This window comes from Scyliorhinus torazame, chromosome 5 (genome assembly GCF_047496885.1).
Source record: "Scyliorhinus torazame isolate Kashiwa2021f chromosome 5, sScyTor2.1, whole genome shotgun sequence".
In the NCBI taxonomy this organism is placed as follows: Eukaryota; Metazoa; Chordata; class Chondrichthyes; order Carcharhiniformes; family Scyliorhinidae; genus Scyliorhinus; species Scyliorhinus torazame.
The window spans coordinates 183,583,933-183,611,425 of NC_092711.1; the positions used below are offsets into that span (position 1 = coordinate 183,583,933).

General features: G+C 47.7%; 1 protein-coding gene across 4 annotated transcripts; it reads right to left on the bottom strand.

Moving 5' to 3' along the window:
• Positions 1-16,187: 16,187 nt before the first annotated feature.
• LOC140420784 (uncharacterized) lies at positions 16,188-26,511 on the bottom strand. 4 transcript variants are annotated; one of them, XM_072504791.1, is made up of 3 exons: positions 26,397-26,511; positions 23,075-24,637; positions 16,188-18,531 (listed from the first exon to the last, which is right to left on the bottom strand). In XM_072504791.1, the coding sequence occupies exons 2-3, from the start codon at positions 24,526-24,528 to the stop codon at positions 18,447-18,449; spliced, it is 1,539 nt and encodes a 512-aa protein (XP_072360892.1). In that variant the 5' UTR covers positions 24,529-24,637; positions 26,397-26,511; the 3' UTR covers positions 16,188-18,446. The 4 variants fall into 4 exon arrangements, with proteins under 4 accessions (XP_072360892.1, XP_072360891.1, XP_072360894.1 ...); XM_072504790.1 differs by lacking the exon at positions 26,397-26,511 and adding an exon at positions 26,114-26,188; XM_072504793.1 differs by lacking the exon at positions 26,397-26,511 and adding an exon at positions 26,137-26,159.
• Between the last annotated feature and the right edge of the window lie 982 nt (positions 26,512-27,493).

Here is a 27,493-nt window from a genome sequence, read left to right on the forward strand (position 1 = left end):
TTGTGTTCAAAATGAAGCTGCTTTATTGGATATAGATTTTTTTTAAATTTAACGTACCCAATTCATTTCTTTTTTCCAATTAAGGGGCAATTTAGCTTGGCTAATCCACCTGCCCTGCACATCTATGGGTTGTGGGGGTGAAACCCACACAAACACAGGGAGAATTTTGATTAATTTTGGAAGGAATAACAGGAAGACAGAGTACTGGGCTAATGGTAAGATTCTGGGCAGTGTGGATGAGCAGAGAGATTTCGGTGTCCATGTACATAGATCCCTGAAAGTTGCCACCCAGGTTGAGAGGGTTGTTAAGAAAGCGTCCGGTGTGTTAGCTTTTATTGGTAAAGGGATTGAGTTTCGGAGCCATGAGGTCATGTTGCAGCTGTACAAAACTCTGGTGCGGCCGCATTTGGAGTATTGCGTGCAATTCTGGTCGCCGCATTATAGGAAGGATGTGGAAGCATTGGAAAGGGGGCAGAGGAGATTTACCAGAATGTTGCCTGGTATGGAGGGAAGATCTTATGAGGAAAGGCTGAGGGACTTGAGGCTGTTTTCATTAGAGAGAAGAAGGTTAAGAGGTGACTTAATTGAGGCATACAAGATGATCAGAGGATTGGATAGGGCGGAGCAGTGAGAGCCTTTTTCCTCGGATGGTGATGTCTAGCACAAGGGGACATAGCTTTAAATTGAGGGGTGATAGATATAGGACAGATGTCAGAGGTAGGTTCTTTACTCAGAGAGTAGTAAGGGCGTGGAATGCCCTGCCTACAACAGTAGTGGGCTCGCCAACACTAAGGGCATTCAAATGGTCATGAGATAGACGATAAGGGAATAGTGTAGATGGGCTTTAGAGTGGTTTCACAGGTCGGCGCAACATCGAGGGCCGGAGGGCCTGTACTGCGCTGTAATGTTCTATGTTCTATGTACGTGCAAACTCCACACAGACAGTGACCCAGAGCCGGGAACGAACCTGGGACCTCAGCGCTGTGAGGCAGCAATGCACCACCATGCGTTTTATTGGCTATATGACCGGAAAACTAAGGACGCGATGTAACGGGCAAATGGGAGTCTGTTGTTTGACGGGGAACACCCCACCGAGGCCACACTTACCTCATTTTTAAATTCCGCCCCGACCTCTCAGCCCCCTCGGACACCCCACACCAATCTCCGGACACCCCAACACCTCAACTTGCCTCTTAGTAGGTCCTCGAACCCACACCCTTACCCTACCTCTTAATGACAGAGCACCCCCAGGCGTGATGCTTGGTGCGGGCAACCTGACACCCAGGCACCTTGGTATTGCCAGCCTACCCAGGTGCCAAGGTGCCAGGCTGGCAGAGGGAGTGCCAGGGTACCACCCTGTTCAGAGCGCTACCACCCAGTGGCCTCCGATGGCCTTGGAGAACTTCCCAGGAGCCTGGTCCATGTTTCTTTTTTTAAAAAAATATTATTCAAATTTTCGACATTTTACAAAAAACAACCCCCCCCCCCCCCCCCCCAACCCCCCTCTTGACAGCAACTAAATCCCCAAAGCGAAAGATACACAAACCCCATCTCTTGTGGAACCCCTCATCTTCCCCTCTCAGAGCAAATTTCACTTTCTCCAAGTACAGGAGCTCCATTAGATCCCCAAACCACGCCGAGGCACAGGAGGAAGAAGCTGACTGCAATACGTTCACGGAGCCAGAAGTCCCTTCTCCAGAATCCCTTTTATTAACAAAACCAACAGCAGACCGGGCAGGTGCATTCAGCTTGCTGTCTACATTGGGAATGCAGAGGATCTGATACTCCCTGTTATGTACAAAGAAGAGGTGCCCTGATTGGCCCACTAATCAGGGAACTCGTATTCCAATTGGCCAATCTCAAAGGCCTGGTCTAAGTCATTACACTGACCTCCACCCACCAGGACCCGCCTGCGAATGATTAACGAGGCGAAGGCCAAAACATCCGCTGCCATGTGCACCACTTTTAATTGAATCAACCCCAGCCTCGCCGCTCAGTAATAATATAGCAAGTTCGGAAGGGCCAATATCCCCGACTGCCGCCCCCTTAGGAGCACCGCTTTCCTTATCCCAGCCACCTTCCCTGACCACAGACCGGCAGACAAAGAAACAGAAACAAAAACTGCGGCAGAATGTCCATCTTCACTGCCTGCACCTGGCCTGCCAATGACAAGGGGAGACTACCCACCGCAATAAGACCTCCTTCACTCTCACAAGCAAGCTCGGGAAACTGAGCTGACAAAGCTGTGCCCAATCCCATGCCACCTGTACCGCCAGATATCTAAAATACCAGATACCAGGCTGGATTAGCTCAGTGGGGTAGACAGCTGGTTTGTAATGCAGAACAATGCCAGCAGTGCGGGTTCAATTCCTGTACCAGCTTACCCGAACAGGCGCCGGAATGTGGCGACGAGGGGCTTTTCACAGTAACTTCATATTTGTGACAATAAAACATTATTATTATTATTATTAAATGAGATGTCGCCACGTGGAATGGCAACACCTCCCTCCCCCCCCCGCCCTTTTGCTCCTGCACCTGCAACTGGAGAGGACTCCACAAAATACTATTTTTTCCCCAGAAATTCCCTCATATCCAACGTATCCTCCGGCAGCTCCGACTTATGCAAGTCCCAAAAAAGTCTTCAAACATCTTATTCACCTGCACCGGTGCCACTTCCAGCACACCCGTCCCATCTCTAATCCGCACAATCGCCCTCGCTGCCACCTGCCAATGGATCTGGCCTGCCAGCAATCGAACGGGCTTCTCTCCAGTAGTTCCTACCAACCCCCCCCCCCACCACCCCCCCCCGCCCCCCCCCCCCAATCGCCTCAGCTGCCGAATCACCTTTCCCATGGACAGAAGATGGGGAGTCCCGATGGAACTCTTGCAACTCCTTCCTCTTCACCAAAAGTCCTGGTTCCGGGTCCTCCGTGTATCTCTCATCTACTTTCAAAATCTCCTCTATCAACCACTGCAGCTCCTCCCACATCTCATATTGGATTGGATTTGTTTATGGTCACGTGTACCGAGGTGCAGTGGAAAGTATTTTTCTGTGAGCAGCTCAACAGATCATTAAGGACATGAAAAGAAAAGGAAATAAAAGAAAATACATAATAGGGCAACACAAGGTACACAACTACATAAGCACCGGCATCGGATGAAGCATACAGGGTGTAGTGTCAATGTCAGTCCACAAGAGGGTCGTTTAGGAGTCTGGTGACAGTGGGGAAGAAACTGTTTTTGAGTCTGTTCGTGCGTGTTCTCCGACTTTTGTATATCCTGCCCGATGGAAAAAGTTGTAAGCCGGGTAGGAGTCGTCTTTGATTGTGCTGCCCGCTTTCCTCAGGCAGCGGGAGGTGTAGATAGAGTCAATGGATGGGAGGCAGGTTTGTGTGATGGACTGGGCTCTGTTCATGACTCTTTGAAGTTTCTTGCAGTCCTGGGCCGAGCAGTTGCCATACCAGGCTGTGATGCAGACAGATATGATGCTTTCTATGGTGCATCTGTAAAAGTTGGTAAGAGTTAATGTGGACATGCCGAATTTCCTTAGTTTCCTGAGGAAGTATAGGCGCTGTTGTGCTTTCGTGGTGGTAGCGTTGACGTGGGTGGACCAGGACAGACTAGGAATGAAGTGACCTCATCCCTCACTACCGCCTTCAACACCTCACAGACCACCGATGATGAAACCTCCCATTCCAGTTAAACCTCACATACTCCTCAATCACGGTCCCCATTTTAGTGCAGAAATTCGGGCCTGCCATCAAACCTACATCTGGCCTCCACCTTGGCCTCTTCTCCAAGACTACATCCACCCAGTGCGGAGCATGGTCCGATCTCACAATAACTGAATATCCTGCCTTCCTCACCCCAGCTAGCAGCGCCTTCCCCACCACAAAAATGTTGGTCATCGAGTGCACCTTATGTACCGATGAAAAAATAGTACTCCCGATCTCACGAATGTAAAAACCTTCATGGGTCCACCCCTCCCATCCCCTTCAGAAACCCGGCCAGCAGGGCCCCTCCCCCTCCCCCTCCTCCCTTCCCCAGAGAGGCATGCGAGCGTGGCCAGGACCTATCCATCTTTGGGTCTAACACTGTATTCCAGTCCCCCCGTCCCACCCCAATGTTAACTGGTGAGTATCCAAATCCAGAATAGTAGCCAACATTTTCTTTGGAAGCCCAGCATCGTCCCAGTTCGGGGCATATACGCTACCCAGCACCACCAGCCTCCCTGGTGAGGTGTTTTCAAGAGGATATGGTTGGCCGGATTCTGAGAAGGTTGGGGGTGGGGGGGGGGGGGGCGGATGACAGAGTGACGGTGACTAGAGCTGGGGCTTGCCAGTCAGGCGGAGCCTGGGGAGATGGTCATGACTTATAGGAAGGGCGGGGGGGGGGGGGGGGTGAAAGACCCCTGATCAGTGTGGTGACGTGGAACGTGCAAGGGTTGGGGGGAACCGGTGAAGTGAGCATGAGTTTTCTTGCACTTGAAGGGCCTGAAAGTGGACGTGGTGCTGTTACAGGAGACCCATCTGTGGGTGAAGGACCAAATGAGGATGAGGGAGGGCTGGGTGAGCCAGGGGTTTCCTTCAGGCTTCAACAGCAGGGCCCGGAGGATGGCGATACTGGTGGGTAAATGATTGGTGGGTATGGTGGGTAGATTCCAGATGGAACCAAGGGGGACTGAAGGATGAAGCAGTTCCTTGACATACTGGGCATGCCATTCGTGAGGGAAGATAGGAGACGGGGCCTGGAAGCGCAATTGGGACTGGAGGAAGTCATGGATAAGTCTACTCCATGAAGGCTCCGGGGCCAGGTGGATTCCCGGCAGACTTTTACAAATTATTTGCACCAGTACTGGCCCCACACCTGCTGGAGATGTTCGCAAACTCGCTGTTAAGGGGTCCCTGTTACCAACACTGGCACAAGCCTCAGTTTCGCTGATACCCAAAAAATACATTGACCCGACGGAGTGCGGGCCCGGGTCCTACAGACGCATCTCGCTGCCCAATAGAATTGCATAAATTGAGACAAAATCCCTGGCTAGCCAGCTAGAAAGCTGCGCACCGAAGGTAGTCGCAGAGGACACAGACGGGCTTTGTCGAGGGCAGGCAACAAATACTGAACATCAGGCGCCTGCTGAATGTGATAATGCCCCATCCGGGTGAGAACATCAGACGTGATCATCTCCCTGGACACAGAACAGGTCTTCGACAGAGTCGAGTGGAAGCACCTCATAGAGGTATCAGTGCGGTTTGGGCTTGGATCAGGGTTCATCTCCTGGGTGGAACGACTTGCATGTCGAGCATATGGACTAACACCAGCAGCTCTAAATACTTCCAGCTACACAGAGGCAAGAGGCAGAGAGGCCTGCTATACCTGCTGCTGTTCGCCCTGACAATCAAGCCACTGGCAATCGCCCTCAGAACAGCAAAAGGCTGGAAAGGTATCCAGAGGGGGAGACAGAGAACATAGAGATTCACGCTATGCGGATGGCCTGCTCTACATCTCGGACCCCCAAGCCAGTATAGAAGGGATCATGAAGCTCTTGGAGCCTTTTCGGGCGACAAACCCAACCTGAGCAAAAGCAAAGTCTTCCCAGTGAACCCGCAAGGGAGAGGGACGGAGTTGGAGGGCCTACTGTTCAAACAAGCCCAAAACAAATTCCAAAACCTGGGAATCCAAATTGCCCACGGCTGGATTTGGATCCACAAATGGAACCTGACGAGTCTGGTGGAGGAAGTTAAAAGGGACCTGTAAAAGTTGGGACACACTCCCACTCTCGCTGGCAGGGAGAGTGTAGACGATCAAAATGAACGTACTGCCCAGGTTCCTCTTCCTGTTCAGATCCCTCCCAATCTACATCCCCAATGCCTTCTTCAGCACGGCAGATAAACTTATTATGGTATTTATGTATGTGGGGGGGGGGGGGGGGGGGGGGGTGGAAAGAATTATTATTAATAATGGCGTTTGTGTGTGGGCAAAGAACCCGAGGATCCAAGAAAAAGGTCCTGCAAAGGAAACTAAGTACATAGGTCTGGCCCTCCCAAACCTACAGTTCTACCACTGGGCGGTCATAGCAGAAAAAGTGAGGGGATGGGTGAAGGAACCAGGAGCGGAATATGTGAGGATGGAGGAAAGTTCTTGCATAGGAACGTCCCTCCGAGCCCTCGCCACAAACGCATTCCCATCCCTTCAAAAAGTCCAGTGGTGGCAGCCACGCACCGAAGTGGTATCAAATGACAAAACACTTCAACCTAACGAGGCTGCCGCCCGGTTAGCGGAAGATACTGCAGTGTATCAAAATTCAATGAATAAACCTGAAATCAAGCCTTAACATTTTCGGAATAATGGCGGATGGCAATCTATTTCCAAATCAGGATGGTCTGTGGATTGGAGGGTAACTTTCAAGTGGTGGTGTTCCCATGTGTCTGCTGCCCTTGTCTTTCTAGTTGGGTTTGGAAGGTGCTGTCTGAGGTGCTTTGATGAGTTCCTGCAGAACATCTTGTGGATGGGACACACTCCTGCAACTGTGTGTTAGTGGTGGTGGAGGGAAGGTGTGAGTGATGGTGGAAGAGGTGTCAATCAAGTGGCTGCTTTGTCCTGGATGGTGTTGAGCTTCTTGAGTGTTGTTGGAGCTGTAATACCCAGGCATGTGGGATTTATTCCAAAACAGTCCTGACTTGTGTCTTGTCGATGATTTACAGGATTCCTCTCTCTCTCCTCCCATAGAGATCAAAGTATCGTATCGGCCCAGACTGGGTAATACCTGGGTTCCCTTTCCTGTTTTTTTACAACAATCCAGCAGTTTTTCTGATCACTATCCCACCAAAATTACCAGATTGATTCAGCTCCATTTCATGATCTGCCATTTTTTAAAAATAAATTTATTTTTTGTTTTCCCATTAAGGGGCAATTTAGTATGGCCAATCCACCTAACCTGCACATCTTTGGGTTGTGGGGGTGAAACCCACACAGACATGGGGAGAATGTTCAAATTTCACACGGACAGAGACCCAGGGCCAGGATTGATCTGCCATTCTTAATGTTGGTTCCCTGTTGCTGTTATAAATTAATTTCGCAGGATATTAGAAGGAAAGGATTTTCAAGCAGCAAGCTCAAGCCCAACATCACATCACAGTCTAAAGGTGTCACTCAATTCACCGTAACCTGAATATCACTGGATTTTGAGCATGGAAGGAAAAGCACCATTCACAGTGGAGGAAAACCGTACACGTGTTCTGTATGTGGGCGAGGCTTCAGCCGATCAGCTTTGCTGTCAAGACACAAGCATCAGTCTGGGTCCCCTCAATCTGCTGAGTGAGTGAATTAAATCTTTCTTCACAAATCACCAAGATACCAGACTGCAAGTCATGTCAGAAACATTCTTTGTTGGTTCCAAATCACAACTTATAATCTGGGCACAGATTCGCTCTAGACATGTTCAAATGTAATCAGTTATCCAGAAATTCAGCACTGATGGGGAGAGATATTTCACTAAACCAGGAACAAAGGTTCCCCAGGCTATTCCGTGATTCACTGTAAATCAGCACTAATGTAGTCACAGTGGGGCGAAACCGTGGAAATGTGGGGACTGTGGAAAGGGATTCAATTATTCGTCTCAGCTGGAAATGCATCGGTGCAGTCACACTGGAGAGTGGCCATTCACCTGCTCAGTGTGTGGGAAGGGATTCACTTGGTCATCCGAGCTGCTGCCACACCAGCGAGTTCCAAGTGATAAGAGTTTAAATACACTGACTGTGAGAAGAGCTTTAAAAGCCCACATTCGCTGACAAAACAGCTGCATATTCACACCGGTTCCACACCGTTCAGCTGCTCTATATGTGGGAAGCGATTCAGGGGATCTTCCAACCTACTGAAACACTAATGCATTTACACTGGAGACCGGTCAGCTGCTCTGTGTGTGAGAAGGGATTCTCCAATCCATCCAACCTGCTGAGACACCAGCGAGTTCACATTGTTCATCAGTGGAATCCCTCAGACACTGAATTGTAAAGTTTGTATCAAAGATCAATTTAGGATTGAAGTGCAAGTTCAGAATCTTGTAAACTAACTTCTGATGAGTTCCTGAATTGGGGAAAGATCATAGAGGTTCTTAAACAGATACTGCAGCCCAGAGAACACAATCCGCTATAGATCCAGAATATTAAACTCCAGCCCAGTTGCAGAAATTATTAACATCAGCAGAAAAAACTCCAACTGTCAGAATGAACATGGTTCAGTCCTGGATGTGATTAACAGCTGCAATAGTAGCAGAGCCCACTTCCTGTAGTCACTTGTGAACACTCTGATGTCTCAGAAGGTGAGGTGACTGAATGAATGTTTCCCCAGTGTGTACACTGAAGGTTGGATGACGATCTGGATCTCGTTGCGCAGGAAGTACAGCTGAACGGCCTCTACTCAGTGTGAGTTCGCTTGTGACTTGGCATGTCAGAGGACCCAGAGAATCGTTTCCCACATACAGGACAGGTGAATGGATTCTCTCATTTGTGAACTCGCTGGTGCACCTGCAGATTGCATGACAGAGTGAATCCCTTCCCACATTGGTAACAGGTGAATTGTCCCTCCCCAGTGAGAACTCGCTGGTGTCTCAGAAGGTTGGATGACTGAGTGAATCCCTTCTCACACTTAGAGCAGGTGAATGACCTCTCACTAGTGTGAACCATAAGGTGTGCTGTAAAGTGAGATAATGCAGTGAATCTCTTCCCACACTCGGGAGCAGGTGAACTGTCTCTCCCCAGTATGAACTCGCTGGTGTGCACAAAGATTGGGAAAAGACCTGAATGTCTTTGCACAGAAATTACAAGTGAACGGCCTCTCCTCAGTGTGAGGTTGCTGGTGCTTCTGCAGGTCAGAGGAAGCAATGAATCCATTCCCACACACAGAGAAAATGAATGGCCTCCCTTCAGTGTGTACCCATTGGTGTATCAACAGGTTAGAAGACTGAAAGAATCCTTTCCCACAAGTAAAGCAAGTGAACGGCCATTCCCCAGTGTGAACTCGCTGGTGTGTCAGCAGGTTGGATGACGGAGCGAATCCCTGCCCATATTCAGAGCAAGTGAACAGTCACTCCCTTCCAAGCTCTGAATAGACAAACAGTCTCTCCCCAGTGTGAACTCCCTGGTGCGAAATAAGGCTGAATGATTTCCTGAAACTCTTTGCACAGGAAGTGCAGCGGAGTGGTTTCTCCTCAGTGTGAGTCAACAGGTGTTTCTGGAGGTTATATAATTAATGGAATCCCTTTCCATACTCAAGGCAGGTGAACGGCCTCTTCCATGTGTGACAGCGTCGATGAATTTTCAGCTGGGATGGTCTAATTAATCCCTTCCTACAGTCCCTACATTTTGATGATCCAGGTCTCTGTGTCACTCCAGATTGGCTAATCAGTTGAAGCATCATCCAGACACAGAACACATGTAAAGTTTCTCCGGTGTGATTTTCCTTTGGTATAAACTTAGAGTACCCAATTCATTTTTTCCAATTAAGGGGCAATTTAGCTTGGTCAATCCACCTACCCTGCACATCATTGGGTTGTGGGGGCGGAACCCACACAAACACAGGGAGAGTGTGCAAACTCCACACGGACAGTGACCCAGAGCCGGGATCGAACCTGGGACCTCGGCGCCGTGAGGCTGCAGGGCTAACCCACTGCACCACCGTGCTGCCCTGTGATTTATTTTTAGACTGTGTTATTCTTTAAAGTTCTCACACTCACTCAGGTATATTTGTGTGTGCCTCGGTGCTTTTCCAGTCACACTGATGTTTGAAATCTTTTCCCACGTACAAAACAGTCAAACATTTTGCCTTCCACATTCAATGTGTGATGATACATAGATCGTGAAGAATCGAGTGACTTTGTCAAGTCTTGACGTGATATTTGATTTGAATTTCCCGCCTTCAATTTATCCCTTCTAATACTCTGTCAAATGAGTTTACAAAAGTCATAACTGTTGGTACAGAATATAAATTCAGAACATTTTATATTTCTATGTAATATATTTTCCCCTCTTCTTCCCCCAAAGCTGCAAATCCCCATCACACATAGTCCTTCCTCCCTGTGATGAAATCCAAACTGTGTTGGTCAATTCTTTGTTTCTTTTCAACAAATTCTTACAACTAGAGATAGCCTTAAGTTATCTCCCACATTCTACTCTCCGTAAACTTGAAGCCATTCCAAAGTTGGCTGCCCGTGTCTTAACTTAAAGCAAGTCCCATTCCCCTATCACCCCTGTGGTGTGCTTTGGCTCCCAGTCTTGATTTTGAAATCGCAGAACATAGAACATACAGTGCAGAAGGAGGCCATTCGGCCCATCGAGTCTGCACCGACCAACTTAAGCCCTCACTTCCACCCTATCCGCGTAACCCAATAACCCCTCCCAACCTTCTGTGGTCACGAAGGGCACTTATGGCCAATCGCCGAACCTGCATGTCTTTGGACTGTGGGAGGAAACCGGAGCACCCGGAGGAAACCCACGCAGACACGGAGTAAACGTGCAGACTCCGCACAGTGACCCAGCGGAGAATCGAGCCTGGGATCCTGACGTTGTGAAGCCACAATGCAACCCACTTGTGCTACCGTGCTGCCCTATCCTCATCCCTGTTTTTAAATCTCTTTATAGCCTCGTCTCACACTATGTCTGATACCTCCTCCAGTCCCACAACCCTCCTGGAAATCGATCGCGCTCTAATTCTATCCTCTTTTACACTCTCTACCATAACTGATCCACCATCAGGGGTCATCCCTTCAGTTTCCTCAGCCAAAAGCTCTGGAATTCGTTCCCTACACCTCTCAGTCTCCACAGCTCAGTTTACTCCTTTGACACACTCCTTAAAACTGACGTATTTTCCAAGCTTTTAGTTATCTGACCTATTATCTGCTTATGTGTCTGGATGTCAGTTTGTTTTATAACTTTCCTGTGAAGTTCACTGACTTCTTGTTTTATAGTAAAAAGTATTACAGCACCAGGTTAAAGTCCAACAGGTTTGTTTCAAATCACTAGCTTTCGGAGCGCAGTTCGTTCATCGGATTGTTTTACAACAATCCATTGATTTCACACCAAACTCCATTTCTGATTTAATGTCGCCCCCGCGATCATCCCCCTGATCTCTCCCCACTCCCATCTGTCTCCCTACCTTGATCTCCCGATTCCCCCTTCCTCCCCATTGATTTCCCCTGGCTCTCACCCCCGATAAAGAAATCCTACAGCTGTCAATTAATCAATCATTTTCGCTCCTGCTCACTGGGACCGACGCTCCCTGATACTTCACTAAGGACTGACCTGAGGAAGGAGCAGTGCTCCGAAAGCTAGTGATTTGAAACAAACCTGTTGGACTTTAACCTGGCTCCTGGGTCAGGCTGGGTGCGCATGCGCCCCGACGCACACTGCCTCCTATAAAGATGGCGACCGTTAATCTCTGATTGGGGAAGATGCAGGGCCACTGGTTCCAGGTTTAAGGCCAACGCTGACTGTTTATAAATCCATTGCTCCCTTTTTGACAATAAATAAACTCACCGGCTGCAGAAAGCAACGTGTGGAGGATGAAGGGAGGATTTGGACAGTTCTGGAATAGTTGGGAGAGAAAAAAGGGCAGGAATGAGGTGGTTCAGCTGGAGAAGAGATGGGAGATGTCACAGAGCAGGAAGTTTTAAAAAAAACCTTAACAATATCAGTGAACATGGGGAAGTTGGGTGATCAGCAGTTTAGCGAGAATGGGGTCGATGGAACAGGATGTGTCCCTCATTGTCAAGATGAGCACTGAGAGGGCATGAAGGGAAATGGGAGAGAAAATGGAGAAATGTGTGGGTTCAGGGCTCAATCAAGTGAAAATTTCGAAGCAGGTTGGAAGGTGGGGTGGTGGAACAGAGGAAGCCAGCAATGGCAGCTGATCAGCTTCTCTCAATCTTAGGGACAAAGAAGCTCCATGAGCTTCTTGCACTTGTTGCTGAACGTGAGGATGGAGGAGACAAAGGGGCGGAACAGCCCTTCAACTTGTGTCAGGTGTATTAACAAGACTTGACAGCCAGAGCTGAGGGCGAGTGTCCGCACAAACAACATGAGCTCGAGATACTTTTCTCTCCAACGTGGGACTAGGCAGGCATGTCCTATGTCCCCCCTGCTGTTTGCACTCGCGATTGAGCCGTTGGCCATCGCATTAAGATGTTTGTGGGTATGGAAAAGAATAGTGTGGGGGGGGGGGGGGGGGATAGAGCATAGGATGTCCTTATATGCCGATGACTTGCTGTTATACGTGTCGGAACCGAGTTGTCGATAGGGGGAATATTGGAGCTGCTTCAAGTGTTTCTTTCTCGGGGTACAAACTAAATCTGGACAAGAGTGAGTATTTTGTCGTGTCTCGGCCGGGGTGGGGGCAAGGGTGGGGGGGCTGCCATTCCGTAGGGCAGGGACTCACCCAGGAGTGGCGGGGGCTCCGCAGGTACCTTTCTAGTTTGCTGGGGAGAGAGAAAGCTGATCTGGCAATGTGGGATGGTCTCCCTCTGTCACTGGCGGGTTGGGTACAGGCGGTTAAAATTAATGTGTTGCCACGATTTCTGTTTCTTATTCAATGCCTGCGATTTTCCTGCCAACGGCTTTTTTCAGAGAGATTGAAGGAAGGATTACTTTGTTCATATAGGGAGGGAAGGTGGCCAGAGTTAGATAGATGCTGCTACAGAGGGGAAGGCAGGCAGAGTGTTTGGGTCTTCCGAACCTGATGTATTACTACTGGGCGACGAATGTGCAGAAGGTGCGTAGTTGGGTCAGAGGGGTTGATTCCCAGTGGGTCAGAATGGAGGAGAGTTTGTGCAGGGGGTCAGGATTTAAAAAAAAACCTGCAACAGCGCCGCTCCCGATGGCCCCGGGGAAATACTCAGGGGGCGGGATTCTCCACTCCCGCGCCGAAGTGCCCACGCTGTCGTGAACGCCGTTGAGGTTCACGACGGCGTGAAACGGCCCCTATCCCGACCAATTCAGGGCCCGATAATGGGCTAGGAGCGGGCCCGTTTCATTTACACGCGCCAGGCCTTGTCGCCACGTAAAGGCGCCGCCGCATACATGACGCGGCCGGCGCCGCATAACTGGCGTCACCTGCGCATGCGCGGGTTGGCATGCGTGGTTGCCGTCCTCTCCGAGTCCGCCCCGCAAGATGTCAGACGGATCTTGCGGGGCTGCGGAAGAAAGGAGGTCCTCCTTCAGAGAGGACAGCCCGACGATCGGTGGGCACCGATTGCGGGCCAGACCCCATTTGAGGCCCCCCCCCCCCCCGCAAGCCGCCGCCCCCCCCCCCCAGTGTTCCCGCCGGCAGCGACCAGGTGTGGACGGCGCCGGGGGGGAACCCGCCGTTTTGGCCTGGCCGCTCGGCTCATCCGGGCCTGAGAATAGCAGGGGTGCTGGAGAATCGCCATTTTGGGTGTCTCCGACGATTCTCCGGCCTGCGCCGCAGGGAACTTGGCGGGGCCGTTCTCGCCGTTTGGGAGAATCGCGGGAGGGCTTCGGACCAGCGTCCCGGTAATAATAGCTTCATTGAGAATTTGGAGGCAGTTTCGGCAACACTTCGGGTTGGGGCAGGGTCAAGGGAAATGCCGATTCGGGAGAACCACAGATTTGAGCCTGGGAAGTGGGATGGACATTTTCGGAAATGGGAGGAGAAGACACCAAAATATTTGTTTATTAGGGGTCGGTTTGCAGGATTGAAGGAGCTAGAAGCGAAGTATGGGCTGGAGCAGGGGGAAACGTTTAGATACATGCAGGTTCGAGATTTTGCCAGAAAGGAGATACAGAGCTTCCCGGTGGAGCCGGCCTCCACATTGCTGGAGGAGGTGCTGACGACAGGGGGCCTGGAGAAAGGGGGTAGTGTCGGTGGTTTACAGAGCTATTTTGGAAGAGGACAAGGCATCACTGGAAGGGATCAAAGCAAAGTTGGAGGAAGAGTTGGGAGAGGATATGGAGGAGGGGGGCTGATACAGCTGAAGGTGGTATACAGAGCACACCTCACGAGGGCGAGGATGAGCCGATTCTTTCAAGGGGTAGAAGATGTGTGTGAACATTGGGGGGGGTGGGGGGCGCGCGCTAATCACGTTCATATGTTTTGGTCCTGTCCAAAGCTAGAGGATTGCTGGAAGGAGGTTTTTAGGGTAATTTCGAAAGTGGAACTGGACCCGGGCCCCGGGAGGCCATATTCGGGGTGTCGGACCAGCCAGGGTTGGAAGCGGGTGCGGAGGCAGATGTTGTAGCCTTCGCCTCGTTGATTGCCCGAAGGCGGATCCTGATAGGTTGCAGAGCAACCTCTCCACCCTGTGCCCTGGCGTGGTGGGGGGACCTGTTGGAAATCTTGACTCTTGAGAAGGTTAAGTTTGAACTGAGGGGACGGATGGAGGCGTTCTACAATTTATGTGCATTATTCATTAGGCACGGTGACGCAGTGGATTAGCACTGTGGCCTCACGGCGCCGAGGTCCTAGGTTCGATCCCAGCTCTGGGTCACTGTCCGTGTGGAGTTTGCATATTCTCCCCGTGTTTGCATGGGTTTCGCCCCCACAACCCAAAAATGTGCAACCTAGGTGGATTGGCCACACTAAATTGCCCACGCTATCTTGCCCCTAAATTGGAAAAAGTGAATTGGGTACTCTAAGTTTTTTTAAAAAAATTATTCATTATGCACTTTCAAGAACTGGATAACATCGAACCTTAGTTGGGGCGGGTGGGTGGGAGGGTTGAGGGGAGGGGGGCTGTGTGTGTTAATGGTGACTATGGGAGATCCCTGATTCCTTTTTGTCATTTGTTTGTGTGAACATGCGGGCTAATGTTTGGGGTTTGGTGGGTGGATAGGCTTGTTTTTATTGATATGGGGATTGACATATTTATTACTGATTATTGTTTATTGTTGGTGGGTGGAAATTTGGGAGAAAATGTGAAAAAGGAGAATAAAAAAATATTTTTTTTAAAAAACAAAACTTGACAGCCTGTATTTTTAACACATGGCTGATTTATTTGACTTTTTGGATGATTATTAACATATATAACTAGGCTGGAGTTTATTAATAATAATAAACTTTATTGTCACAAGTATGCTTACATTAACACTGCAATGAAGTTGTTGTGAAAAGCCCCCAGTCACCACATTCCGGCGCCTGTTCGTGTACGCAGAGGGAGAGTTCAGAACTTCCAATTCACCTAACAAGTCTTTCGGGACTTGTGGGAGGAAACCAGAGCACCCGGAGGAAACCCGCGCAGACACGGGGAGAACGTTCAGACTCCACAAAGATAGTTACCCAAGCCTGGGAATCGAACCTGGGACCCTAAAGCTGCGAAGCAACAGTGCTAACCACAGTGCTACCGTGCCGCTCACACATGTTGATGTCTATTAACATCAACAGGGTAGATCTCAGTGCACAGTGTTCAGTTCTGGACGTAATTAACAGCAAACCTCAATCACTTACCAGTACACACTTGTGAATTCACTCATGCCTCCACAGAGTAGATGATGAACGATCAAAACTCTTCCCACGCACGGAGCAGATGAACAGTCACTATCACACTTCCACCGCACAACAGGAACACCACACTTATGTCAAAGTACTTTGAGAGAATGACAAACTGTGTAGTCATGTTAAAGTTCAAGATCTTTTTTCTTATAAGTACAATTGGGTTGGGATGTTTTGGAATTCTGTAGAGACATTAATCTAACAATGGAATCGTAAAATGACATATCATTCGGAGGCCATTTGACCCATTGCGTCTGTGCCAGCTTTTATCAGAGATGCCCAGTTAGGACAAATTTCCTTCTGTTTGTAAACAATCCTGAGTTTTCTCCTTTTCATTTTGTGCAGGATAGGTGGATTGGCCACGCTAAATTGCCTCTTAATTGTAAAAAATGAAATGGGTACTCAAAAAAATTTTTTTTTTTTAAAGAAATGAAAAGAAAATGATGCAATTGATTTAATGTGGAATATTTAAAAGATGTTTATTCTGATCAAGAATGTCATTTTTCCCAGCCGACATATACAATCTAATTCCCCTCGCTGTACAACCTGTTAGAGACTGTTCTCTGACATGGTCCCCACTTGAGGCCAATTTAGTTGATTTATGTGGTACAGGTTGTTGACCGTATATCCTCAATTGTAAATCAATTAAAATTCAACAAGACGGAACAAAGAATGAAAACTTTAGATGGTAAATTCAAAATGTTTATTTAATGATTGAAGGCAGAAAGGTAACAAGTCAGAAAGATCAAAAGCAAAGCGTCAATTAACAGTAATTAGCAATAACTAACAGGAAGAGGAGAAAGCTTAACTTCAACAACTTAACAGAATTCTCACAACTCCCTTTGTGCATCAGGCGGAAATGATGAACAGATATTCCCAAAACAGGAATAACGATAAGAAAAATGGCTTTATGAAACTTTTATTTTATATTTAAAAGATGTTATAAGCCCTCCTTAGCCAGGTTGTGGAAATATTCAATTGTTCTATAATTTGTCAAGAATTAGATGAGTTAAACCCATTGGTTTTCGCCAATTACACACATTGTCTTAACCTTAAAACAATGCTGTCTCTTAAACTGTATTGCTTATCTTGAGTTAGCCTCAGTGTTAAACAATAATTGGTTAACACAACTCTCTGCTGATTTATAATTGGTTGCTGACACCTGCTAGCATCTCTTGATGTGTTAATACAGAGATTAACGAAAAGATCAGACAGCTCCAATAAAAGTTTATTCATTACCCAACTGAATGTAACCTGTCAAGGCCATAAAGGTTTCTACAGCTCTACCATGTCTTTCCAGACTGACTGGAAAGACACCATTTCACAGTTCCCATGACTTATGACTGGTGCACTTAATTTTAAAACATTACAGGTTTTGTGTTACAAGTTACATTCCTGTCATCATTGGGAGATATTACGAACTTGGGTCGAGAAATGGGGTCCAAGATGTAGCAGGCAATTTAGGGGTTAAACAGACTGAGGGAAGAGATTGCTAGCAGCAGGTTCAGAGGGATACAGCCGAGTAACCATGTCCCATTCAGACTTTTCCTTAGTAGTGGGAATGAACAGGATGCCGCGGTTCAGCCAGGATGATCCACTAAAGATCCATTGTCATTTGGGGCATCCTTGTTTGACCAGCCATTAGCCTGTCACAGAGTCTGCTGACCTATTTGTCCCATCAATGGAATGTTAGTTGCACATGAATGGCATAGTTCTGTTCTTTTGTAGAAACGGGAGTGGGAAATCAGACAGCCAAGATAACGACAATAGATTCAAGTCTGGCCAACTCACAAAAGAATCTTTATTTGAGGGGCTGGGCGGACCTTAGAGAGGGAAAAAGAAAGAATGCTGAAATCAACCAGAGAGATCATGAAAGTTGTCACCGAGGCAATCTTTGGAAAATGGTTCAGAATAAATTTCCCTAACAGAAGAAAAATTACTTTGTAAATGCAAGTAGTGCCTTGGCCTGTCTGTGTAAGCGGCATAAGAGCAACATGATTATTTAAAGTGATGTGTAATGGGAACTAGTGTGTTAAGGTTAAGAAACTACATGTAATCAGTTAGTGTTAGAGCTGAAGTAAAAGTTTAAATATGGTTTTCTTTTGTTTTAATAAAGTTTGTTTATAAAAGAACCAAGCCCTATTTAATTTATTATTACTCCTGGAACAAATCGATCTTACCACACATTAAAACGTAAAAATGTTTGTGGGATCTGGTCCAATCTCTTAGCCACTGTTGAGAGCTGACCAAGCATCCATAACAATTACCAACTTTAGTAATACATCTATCGATTAAAAGCTTATTATTTAATTGTCTCACAATAAGGCTCTTTATTTGACGAATCTGGCTGGTTTCCGATAACGCAGTAATTGGTTTAGTTTTTAAAATGTCTTATAGGTCAGTTCAAAATGGTTTGTGACCATGTAAATTTACTGTACTAAGTAACATTGATTCAAGCTGCAAAATGGCTGTCATATTAAAATTGGTGATTTGAAACATACCGACATTCAGTAACTTGTAGACTCGCTGGTGTTTCAGCGGATGTGATGAATCAATGAGTTGCTTCTCACACACTGGAGGTGAACCGTCTCTTCCCAGTAGGGTGAACGAATCAGCAAATACCTTTATGTACACAAGGAGATCGGTCTCTCCCCAGCGTGAACCCGCAGGTTTGTCAGCAGCCTGGATAACTGAGTTACCACACTCGGGAGTGGTGAACAGCCACTGCCCAGTATGACTGCACCGATACATTTCCAATGGGGATGGGTAATCAAATCCTTTCTCGCAATCCCTATATTTTCAGTTCCCCTCGCAGTGCAACAGTGTTTACATTTCGACCAGCCGGATGATTGGCTGAAGCCTCATCCACACACAGAGCACACGTACGGTTTCTCCCCACTGTGAAAGGTGATTTTCCCTTCCATGTTCAAAATCAAATGATATTCAGGTTACAATAAATTGAGAAACTTCAGCAGATCCTGAGGTGATGTTAGGTCTGAGTTTCCCGACTGCAAATCCTCCCCTTCTGATTCCCTGTGAAATTGATTTAAAATGAGAGTGAGAGAGAACCCATAAAAACACAAAGGCAGGTTGTGAGATTGAGCTGAATGAATCTGATAATGTATGGGATCTGCACTTCAGAAAAAGTGGCCATGGAAGCTGCTGGATTGTTGTAAAAACACAACTGGGTCACTAATGTCCTTCAGGGAACCTGCCAACTGGTTACATTTCCATTCAGTCCATCAAACCTGTTCCACCATTTAATACATTACGAAATCTTACAACACCAGGTTAAAGTCCAACAGGTTTGTTTCGATGTCACTAGCTTTCGATGACATCGAAACAAACCTGTTGGACTTTAACCTGGTGTTGTAAGACTTCGTACTGTGCTCACCCCAGTCCAACGCCGGCATCTCCACATCATGGCTACCATTTAATACAATCATGGCTAATCGGACAATTCAATGCCTTTTGCACGGACTGTCCCATAACTCTTTACGTTATCGTTAATCAGAAATCAAACAATCTCTGCTTTAAACATACACAATGACTGTGCATCCATAGCCCTCTGGGATAGAAAATTCCAAAGATTCAGAACCCACTGAGTAATGAAATGAAAATCGCTTATTGTCACAAGTAGGCTTCAAATGAAGTTACTGTGAAAAGTCCCTAGTTGCCACATTCCGGCGCCTGTTCGGGGAGGCTGGTACGGGAATTGAACCGTGCTGCTGGCCTGCCTTGATCTGCTTTAAAAGCCAGCGATTCAGCCCAGTATGCTAAAAGACATTTCTCCTCATCACGGTATTAAGTGGCTTCTCCCTTATTCTTATTCCCCCTGGTTTTGAATGCTCTAGCAACTGGAAAAATCTGACCTTCATAGACCCCGTCTATCCCTTCAAGTATTCTGTAGGTTTCAATGAGATTACCTCGCATTCTTTGGAACTCTAGAGAACTCAGGCCCAGTTTGTCCAATCTCTCTTTATAAGTCAGTCCCTCGATCCCCAGAACAAGTCTGGTGAATGTTTATTGCACTCTCTTCATGGCAATAATATCCTTTCTGAGGTAAGGGGACCAAAACTGTACACAGTACTCCAGATTCGGTCTAACCAAGCTCCTATACAATTGAAGCAAGATCTCACTACTCCGGTACTCAAATCCTCTTGCGATAAAGGCAAACATTTCATTAGCCTTCCTAATATCTTGTTGTACATGCATGCTAGCCTTCAGTGACTTCTGGACAAGGACACTCAGGTCCCTTTTGACATCTGCACTTTCTAATTTCTTACCATTTAGGAAATACTCTGCATATCTGTTGCTACTACCAAAATGGATTACCTCACATTTGTCCACATTATATTCCATCTGCCATGATCTTGCCCACTCACTGAGTCTGTCCAAATCCTCCTGTAGCCGCTTTATATCTTCCTCAGAACACACATTTCTGCCTAGCTTTGTACCATATGCAAACTTGGAAATATTCCATTTGATCCCCACATCCAAATCATTGATATATATTGTGAACAAATGGGGCCCAAGTACTGCGATACCGCACTAGTCCCAACCTGCCAATGTGAAAATTACCCATTTATTTCTACTCTCGGTTTTCTGCCTGTTAGCCTATCCTCAATCCATGACAATATATTTATAAATTTTCATTCATTTACGGGATGGTTAGGCCAGCATTTTTGACATCATTCACATTCAACACATACTTGATGCGTTGTTTTGTTTCTCGCCCTATTACTACTTCCTGTTATCAACATTACTTCCTTCCAATTTGGGCAACCCTTCAGGTTCCCACCCCCTGACAAGCTAGTTTAAACCCACCCCCCTCCAAACTTCCAAGACGTTTTGGAACATAGAGCATACAGTGCAAAAGGAGGCCATTTGGCCCATCGAGTCTGCACCAACCCACTTAAGCCCTCACTTCAACCCCATCCCCTTAACCCAATAACCCGTCCTAACGTTTTTGGACACTATGGGCAATTTATCATGGCCAATCCACCTAACCTGCATGTCTTTGGACTGTGGGAGGAAACCGGAGAACCCGGAGGAAACCCACGCAGACACAGGGAGAACGTGCAGACTCTTCACAGATAGTGACCTAGCAGGGAATCGAACCTGGGACCCAGGGGCTGTGAAGCCACAGTGCTAACCACTATGCTACAGTGCTGCCCTAAAACACAAGGAGGTATTCATGAATGTGAACTTAAAAAATAGAAACTCCTAATATTTAAATTCATACATATGTAGGGCTCTGCTCATGGATAATTAAGGCTATAGAGAGCGAGATGGGAGAGACAAGGATGAAGCAAAAATCTACAACTGACCAGAAAAATTGATTAAATCTCCCAAACCCTCAACCTCCAATGCCGAGAAGGACCAGACTAGCAGGTGTATGTGAACACCATCACTTCCAAGTTCCCCTCTAAGTCACAAACTGTCCTGACTTATATAACATCCAATACTGGATGAACAGAAATATCCTCCATTTAAATATTGTCTTCAGTTCCCGCTACAAACTCCACTCCCTAACCATCAATACCATCCATCTCTCTTACAGCTTTGAGGCTGAACCCGCCTGTTCACAATCCTGGTGTCATATTTCAGCCCAAACTGAGCTTCTGACTACATATCACGAAGCCCACCTATTTCTCCTCAGTAACTTTGTCTAAATTCACTCCTGCCTCAGCTCATCTGCTGCTGAAATTCATCCATTCCTTTGTTCATCTGAACTGAACTATTCCCAGCCACCCACATAAAGATGGGGGTCATTGTAAACTCCAAAACAAAGCTGATTGATTTGTTTTTTACCCAAAACTTCAGCACGTAAAAGTTCACTGGAGATTATTAACTTCAGCAGAAACAGACTCCAAACAACATGGTTCAGCCCGAGATGTGAATACATAAAATATTTGGCGCTTTGAGCCATTCATTATGATCATGGCTGATCATGCAAATTCAGTATACCACTCCAGCTTTCTCTCCATACCCCTTGATCCCTTTAGCCGCAAGGGCCACATCCAGCTCCCTCTTGAATATATCCACAAACTGACCCCAACAGCTTTCTGTGGTACAGAATTGCACTAGTTCACAACTCTCTGAGAGAAGGAGTTCTTCCTCATCTCAGTCCTGAATGGCTTACCCCTTATTCTTAGGCTGTGACCCCTAGTTCTGGACATCTCCAACATCGGGAACATTCTTCCTGCATCTAGCCTGTCCAGTCCCATCAGGATTTTATATGTTTATATGAAATTCCCTCATTCTTCTCAACTCCAATGAGTCCAAGCCCAGTCAATCCAGTCTTTCTTCATATGTCAGTCCTACCATCCCAGGAATTAGTCTGGTGAATCTTCACTGGACACCCTCAATAGCAAGAATGACCTTCCTCAAATTAGGAGACCAAAACTGCACACAATATTCAAGTTAGCCTCACCAAGGTTCTGTATAACTGCAGCAAGACATCCCTACTCCTACACTCAAATCCTCTCGCTGTGAAGGCCAGCATGTGATTAGCTTTCCTCACCACCTGCAGTACCTGCATGCCAACCAACAGTGGCTGTTCCACCATGACACCCAGGTCTCGTTGCACTTTCCCTTTTCCTAAACTGCAACGATTCAGATAATAATCTGCCATCCTGTTTTTGCCACCAAAGTGGATAACCTCACTTTTACCCACATTATATTGCATTTGCCAAGTATTTGCCCACCCAGCCAGCCTGTTCAAGTCACCCTGCAGTCTATTTACATCCTCCTCACAGCACACACTGTCACCCAGCTCAGTGCCGACTGCAAATTCGGAGAAATTGCATGCAATTCCTTCATCCAAATCATTAATGTATAGCCTGAACAGCTGAGGTCCCAGCACTGAACCCTGCACTACCCCACTAGTCACTGCCTGTCACTTTGAAAAGGACCCATTTATTCCCACTCTCTGCTTCCTGTCGGCCAACCAGTTCTTTATCCACATCAATACATTACCCCTAATACCATGAGCTTTAATTTTGCTCACTAATTTGGGACCTTCTCAAAAGCCTTTTGAAAGTCCAGATACACAACATCCACTGGTTCACCCCTGTCCACACTACTGGTCACATCCTCAAAAAACCCCAGAAGATTTGTCAAGCATGAATTCCCTTTAGTGAATCCATGGTGACTTGAACCGATCCTGTCCCCACTTTCCAAATGCTCAGTTATTTCATCCTTAATAATTGACTTCAGCATTTTCCCCACCACTGATGTCAGGCTAACTGGTCTATAATACCCCGTTTTCTCTCTGCCTTCTTTTTTAAATAATGGGGTTACATTAGCTACCCTCCAATCCATTGGAACTCTTCCAGGATCTATTGAATGCTGGAAAATGATCACCAATGTGTTCACTATTTCTAGGGCCACTTCCTTAAGTACTCTGGGATGCAGAGCATCATGCCCCGGGGACATACCAGGTTTTAATCCCATCAATTTCCCTAATACAATTTCCTGACTAATCAGGATTTCCTTCAGTTCCTCCTTCATGCTAGACCCTCTGTCCCCTAGTATTTCTGGAGTAACATCGTAATCCAATCACTGTACTTACTTGTGAACTCGCTGGTGTGTCCGCTGGATGGATGAGGTACTGTATCCCATCCCAAATTTGGGGAAGTTGAACAGTCTCTCCCCAGTGTGAACTCGCTGGTGTACTGTGAGATGAGATGAATATTTGAATCCAGTCCCACACTGAGAGCACCGGTACGGCCTCTCATCAGTGTGAACACGTTGATGGTACATCAGTTCACTGGAACTTTTATAGCCCTTCCCGCAGTCCGGGCATTTAAAAGGTCTCTCCCCAGTGTGAATTCGCTGGTGAATCAGCAGCGCGGAGGAGGCAGTGAATCCCTTCCCACACTCGGCGCAGGTGAATGGCCTCTCGCCAGTGTGAATTCGCTGGTGTTTCACCAGGGTGGAAGACTGAGTGAACCCCTTCCCACACTGGGGGCAGGTGAATGGTTTCTCCCCAGTCTGAACGCGCTGGTGTCTCAGCAGGTCAGATGATCGAGTGAATCCTTTCCCGCACTTGGAGCTTATGTACGGTTTCTCCCCAGTGTGACTTCGCTGGTGTGTAGTGAGTTGTGATGAACGCTTGAACCCAGTTCCACATTGAGAACACTTGAACGGTCTCTCATCACTGTGAACACGTTGATGGGACAGGAGTTCACTGGAGCTTTTGTAGCACTTCCCACAGTCTGGACAGTTAAAAGGTCTCTCTCCAGTGTGCACTCGCTGGTGTCTCAGCAGGTCAGATGATCGAGTGAATCCCTTCCCGCACTCGGAGCAAGTGTATGGTTTCTCCCCAGTGTGAACTCGCTGATGTGCAGTGAGCTGATATGAGCGCCTGAATCCAGTCCCACAGTGAGAGCACCTGAACGGTCTCTCATCAGTGTGAACACGTTGATGGAACAGGAGTTCTCTGGAACTTTTATAGCACTTTCCGCAGTCCGGACATTTAAAAGGTCTCTGAAAAGTGTGAATTCGCTGGTGAGCCAGCCGGGCAGATGACTGACTGAATCCCTTTCCACATTTGGAGCAGGTAAAAGGCCTCTCCCCGCTGTGAGTGCGCTGGTGTATCACCAGGGTGGATAACACAGCGAATCCCTTCCCACATGTGGAGCAGGTGAACGGTCTCTCCCCTGTGTGAATTCGCTCATGCATCAAACGGTTCGACAAACGAGTGAATCCTTTTCCACACTCGGAGCAGGTATACGGCCACTCCCCAGTGTGAATTCGCTGGTGTGTCAGCAGGGTAGATGACTGAGTGAATCCCTTCCCACACACGGAGCAGGTGAATGGACGCTCTCCAGTGTGACACCGTCGGTGAATTTCCAGCAATGATGGGGATTTCCATCTCTTCCCACAATCCTCACATTTCCACGGTTTCTCCCCATTTTGACTACATTTATGGTCTGCCAGGCCAGATGATTGACTGAATCCTCGTCCACACACAGAACATGCGTACGGCTTCTCTCCACTGTGAGCGGTGCTTTGTCCGTCCATGTTCAAAATCCGATGATATTCAGGTTACGATAAATTGTGTGATTCTGTCAGATCCTTATCTGGTGATTAGTTTTTGTTTCCCAAATGCAAATCCTCCCCTTTCAGTCCTCTTTTAAAACAGAAAAAAGAAGTGAGACAGAATCCACAAAACACAAAGGCAGGTTGTGAAACTGAGCTAAATGAATCTGGTCATTTGTGGGGTCAGAACGAGGAAAAGTGACCATGACCTTCTGGATTGTTGTTAAACTTGTTGGCTAATTAATGTCGATCAGGGAAGGGAACCGGCCTAGGCCTATACAAGACTACAGCCTCTATGGGAAGAGAGCGAGAGAGATAGAGAGTGTGGGTTGGAGAGGGGAAAGAAGAGTGGGTGAGAGAGAGAGCGAGAGAATGAGAGGAGAGAGAGGGACAAGCCACACACTGTCCTGACTTGTCTGACATCTAGTACTGGATAAATAGAAATTTCTTCCATTTAAATACAGGGAAGACCAAAGCCATCTTCTTTAATCACTGCAACAAACTCTACTCCTTAGGCTCTGACTCCATCCCACTCCCTGACAACTCTCTGAGGATGTTCACAAATGTGGTGTCATATTTTACCCCACGTTGAACTTCCGGGCATGTTTATGCGTCAGTCAGTGGCGCACAAGGAGTGAGAGAGACCTCACCCTGAGAGAGACAGTCGGAGTGAGTATATTTGGGAATTTGGATAAAAATGGGGATCCGGTACATTGGGGAAAGTGTTTCTTTTGCTTTCCATAACTTTTTAATTGATCATAAAGTGGTCTGCATGGGTTTCCTCCGGGTTCCTCCCACATCCAAAGATGTGCAGGTTAGATGGATTGGCCATGTTAAATTGCCCCTTAGTGGCCAAAAGGTTCAGGGATTACAGGGATGGGGTGGAGGCATGGGCTTAAGTAGTGTGCTCTCTCCAAGGGCCACTGCAGACTCAATGAGTCGAATGGTCTTCTTCTGCACTCGGGAATCTATGATAAATTGGCCATGCAGTAGATAGTGAGGAGGACAGCTGTCGACTCCAGAATGATATCAGAGAGAAGTGGCAAACGGAATGCAATCCAAAAAAGTGTCAGGTAATGCATTTGGGGAGTGCAAACAAAGCAAGAGGATACTCAATAATCAGCAATATACTGAGGGAGTTTGAGGAAACTTGAAGTGCATGTTACAGGTCTGCATCTGAAGCGCTGTGACCTGACTTGACGCTGGAAAAACAGATTAAAATGAGCAACGAGCCACGTATTTCTCTCGTTTGGCCGGAGCAGACATGATGGGGTGAATGGCCTCTTTCTGCACCATCACCTTTCTATGATCCAAGGGAGGATATTCCAGGTGGTGTGTGTCCAGCACCAGGATGGCCGCCGCCCATGCGCCCCAATGCATATTTTCCGCTGAAAACATGGCGGTTGCGAACTCGGGTCTGATCCTCGGAACAAGTGTGTCCCGTCCAATACAAAAGGAAGATAGGGAAGTTCTTTTTCAGGGTTTGCAGTTGACACATGTTTATAAAGCCTCAACGCCCACCAGCCAGATCCGACGCTCTCTCCGTTCCGGCATTTTATCCACTTACCGTTAACCTATCACAACACCTACCGGTCGCCATTACTCATACTGCGCATGCTCCACTCCCAACCCGCGCCCCCCCCCCCCCCCCCATTCACTTTGATTGGTTGGAGGACCAACAGCCCCTCTCGGTCCCCCAGCCCCGCCCCTTTCCTCCTATTGGCCTGGAGCTGCCGTCAATCAGCCGGACATTGTGACGGTTTCAAATGGTGAGAGCCACAGACTCAGCCTGACTTCCTGATTATTGGCAGCATTTTCCATTTGGAAACGTATAATGAAAGTATAAAAACCTTTATTAGTGTCACAGTGTTTCTCTCCGAACCCGAATCCACTCCCCATTCACTTCGAATATCTTGAGGACCAGCCGCTCCTGCTCAGTTCCAGCCCCGCTCTCATTCTCTCTAATTGATTGGAGGACCAGCCGCTTCCGCTCGGTCCTCCAGTGCTGGCCCTCCTCTTCCTTTTGGTTCTGAGTTGCAGTCAATCATTGTGAGGTGGAGCATGCGCAGTCTACTGGGGCAGAAGTTGACAGCTCGAGGGAGAGGATTTAGAATCCAGGACTGACTTCATCTGATTGGGCAGCACGGTAGCATAGTGGATAGCAGAATTGCTTCACAGCTCCAGGGTCCCAGGTTCGACTCTGGCTTGTGTCAATGTCTGTGCGGAGTCTGCACATCCTCCCCGTGTGTGCGTGGGTTTCCTCCGGGTGCTCCCACAGTCCAAAGATGTGCAGGTTAGAATGGCCTCGTTCTGCATTGTAAATTCTATGATAATCTATGATCTGCTTGCCACGAGGCGATAGCGCCCCGGAGAATCGCAAGCTGAATTTCTGCGCGCCTTGCGGAACTGCAGTTGTAAGGCCGTATCGGCTGTCAAGCACACCGAATTGTGATCCGGGACGCCTATGTCGCAGGCATAAAATCTAATTACATCCACCAGCGCCTACTAGAAGGGGGTACACTCGACCTCCAAGACACAGTACAGCTCTCGGACTCGTTGGAAGTGGCCTTCCATAACATGGATGCCTACACCTCTGACCACGCAGCACCCTCATGGACGTCGCCATCACCTGACCCAGTGCCGCAAGCCTGTGCCGCGCAGCGACCCGCCAACTCCGGAGGCCCAAAATGTTACTTCTGTGGCCAGGGTAAGCACCCCAGACAACGCTGCCCAGCGAGGTGCACGATCTGCAATGGGTGCAGAAAGAAGTGCCACTTCTCTGAAGTCTGCTGGGCCCGACCTGTTTTTAAACCCAGCAGCACTGCGTGTAGCCCACGGGGACCGCCCCCATCTTCCACGTCATCCGCCACGTGCGACCTGTGGGGGCCGCCATCTTCGATGCCACCAGCCACGTGCGACCCGTGAGGGCCGCCATCTTGGCCGGCAT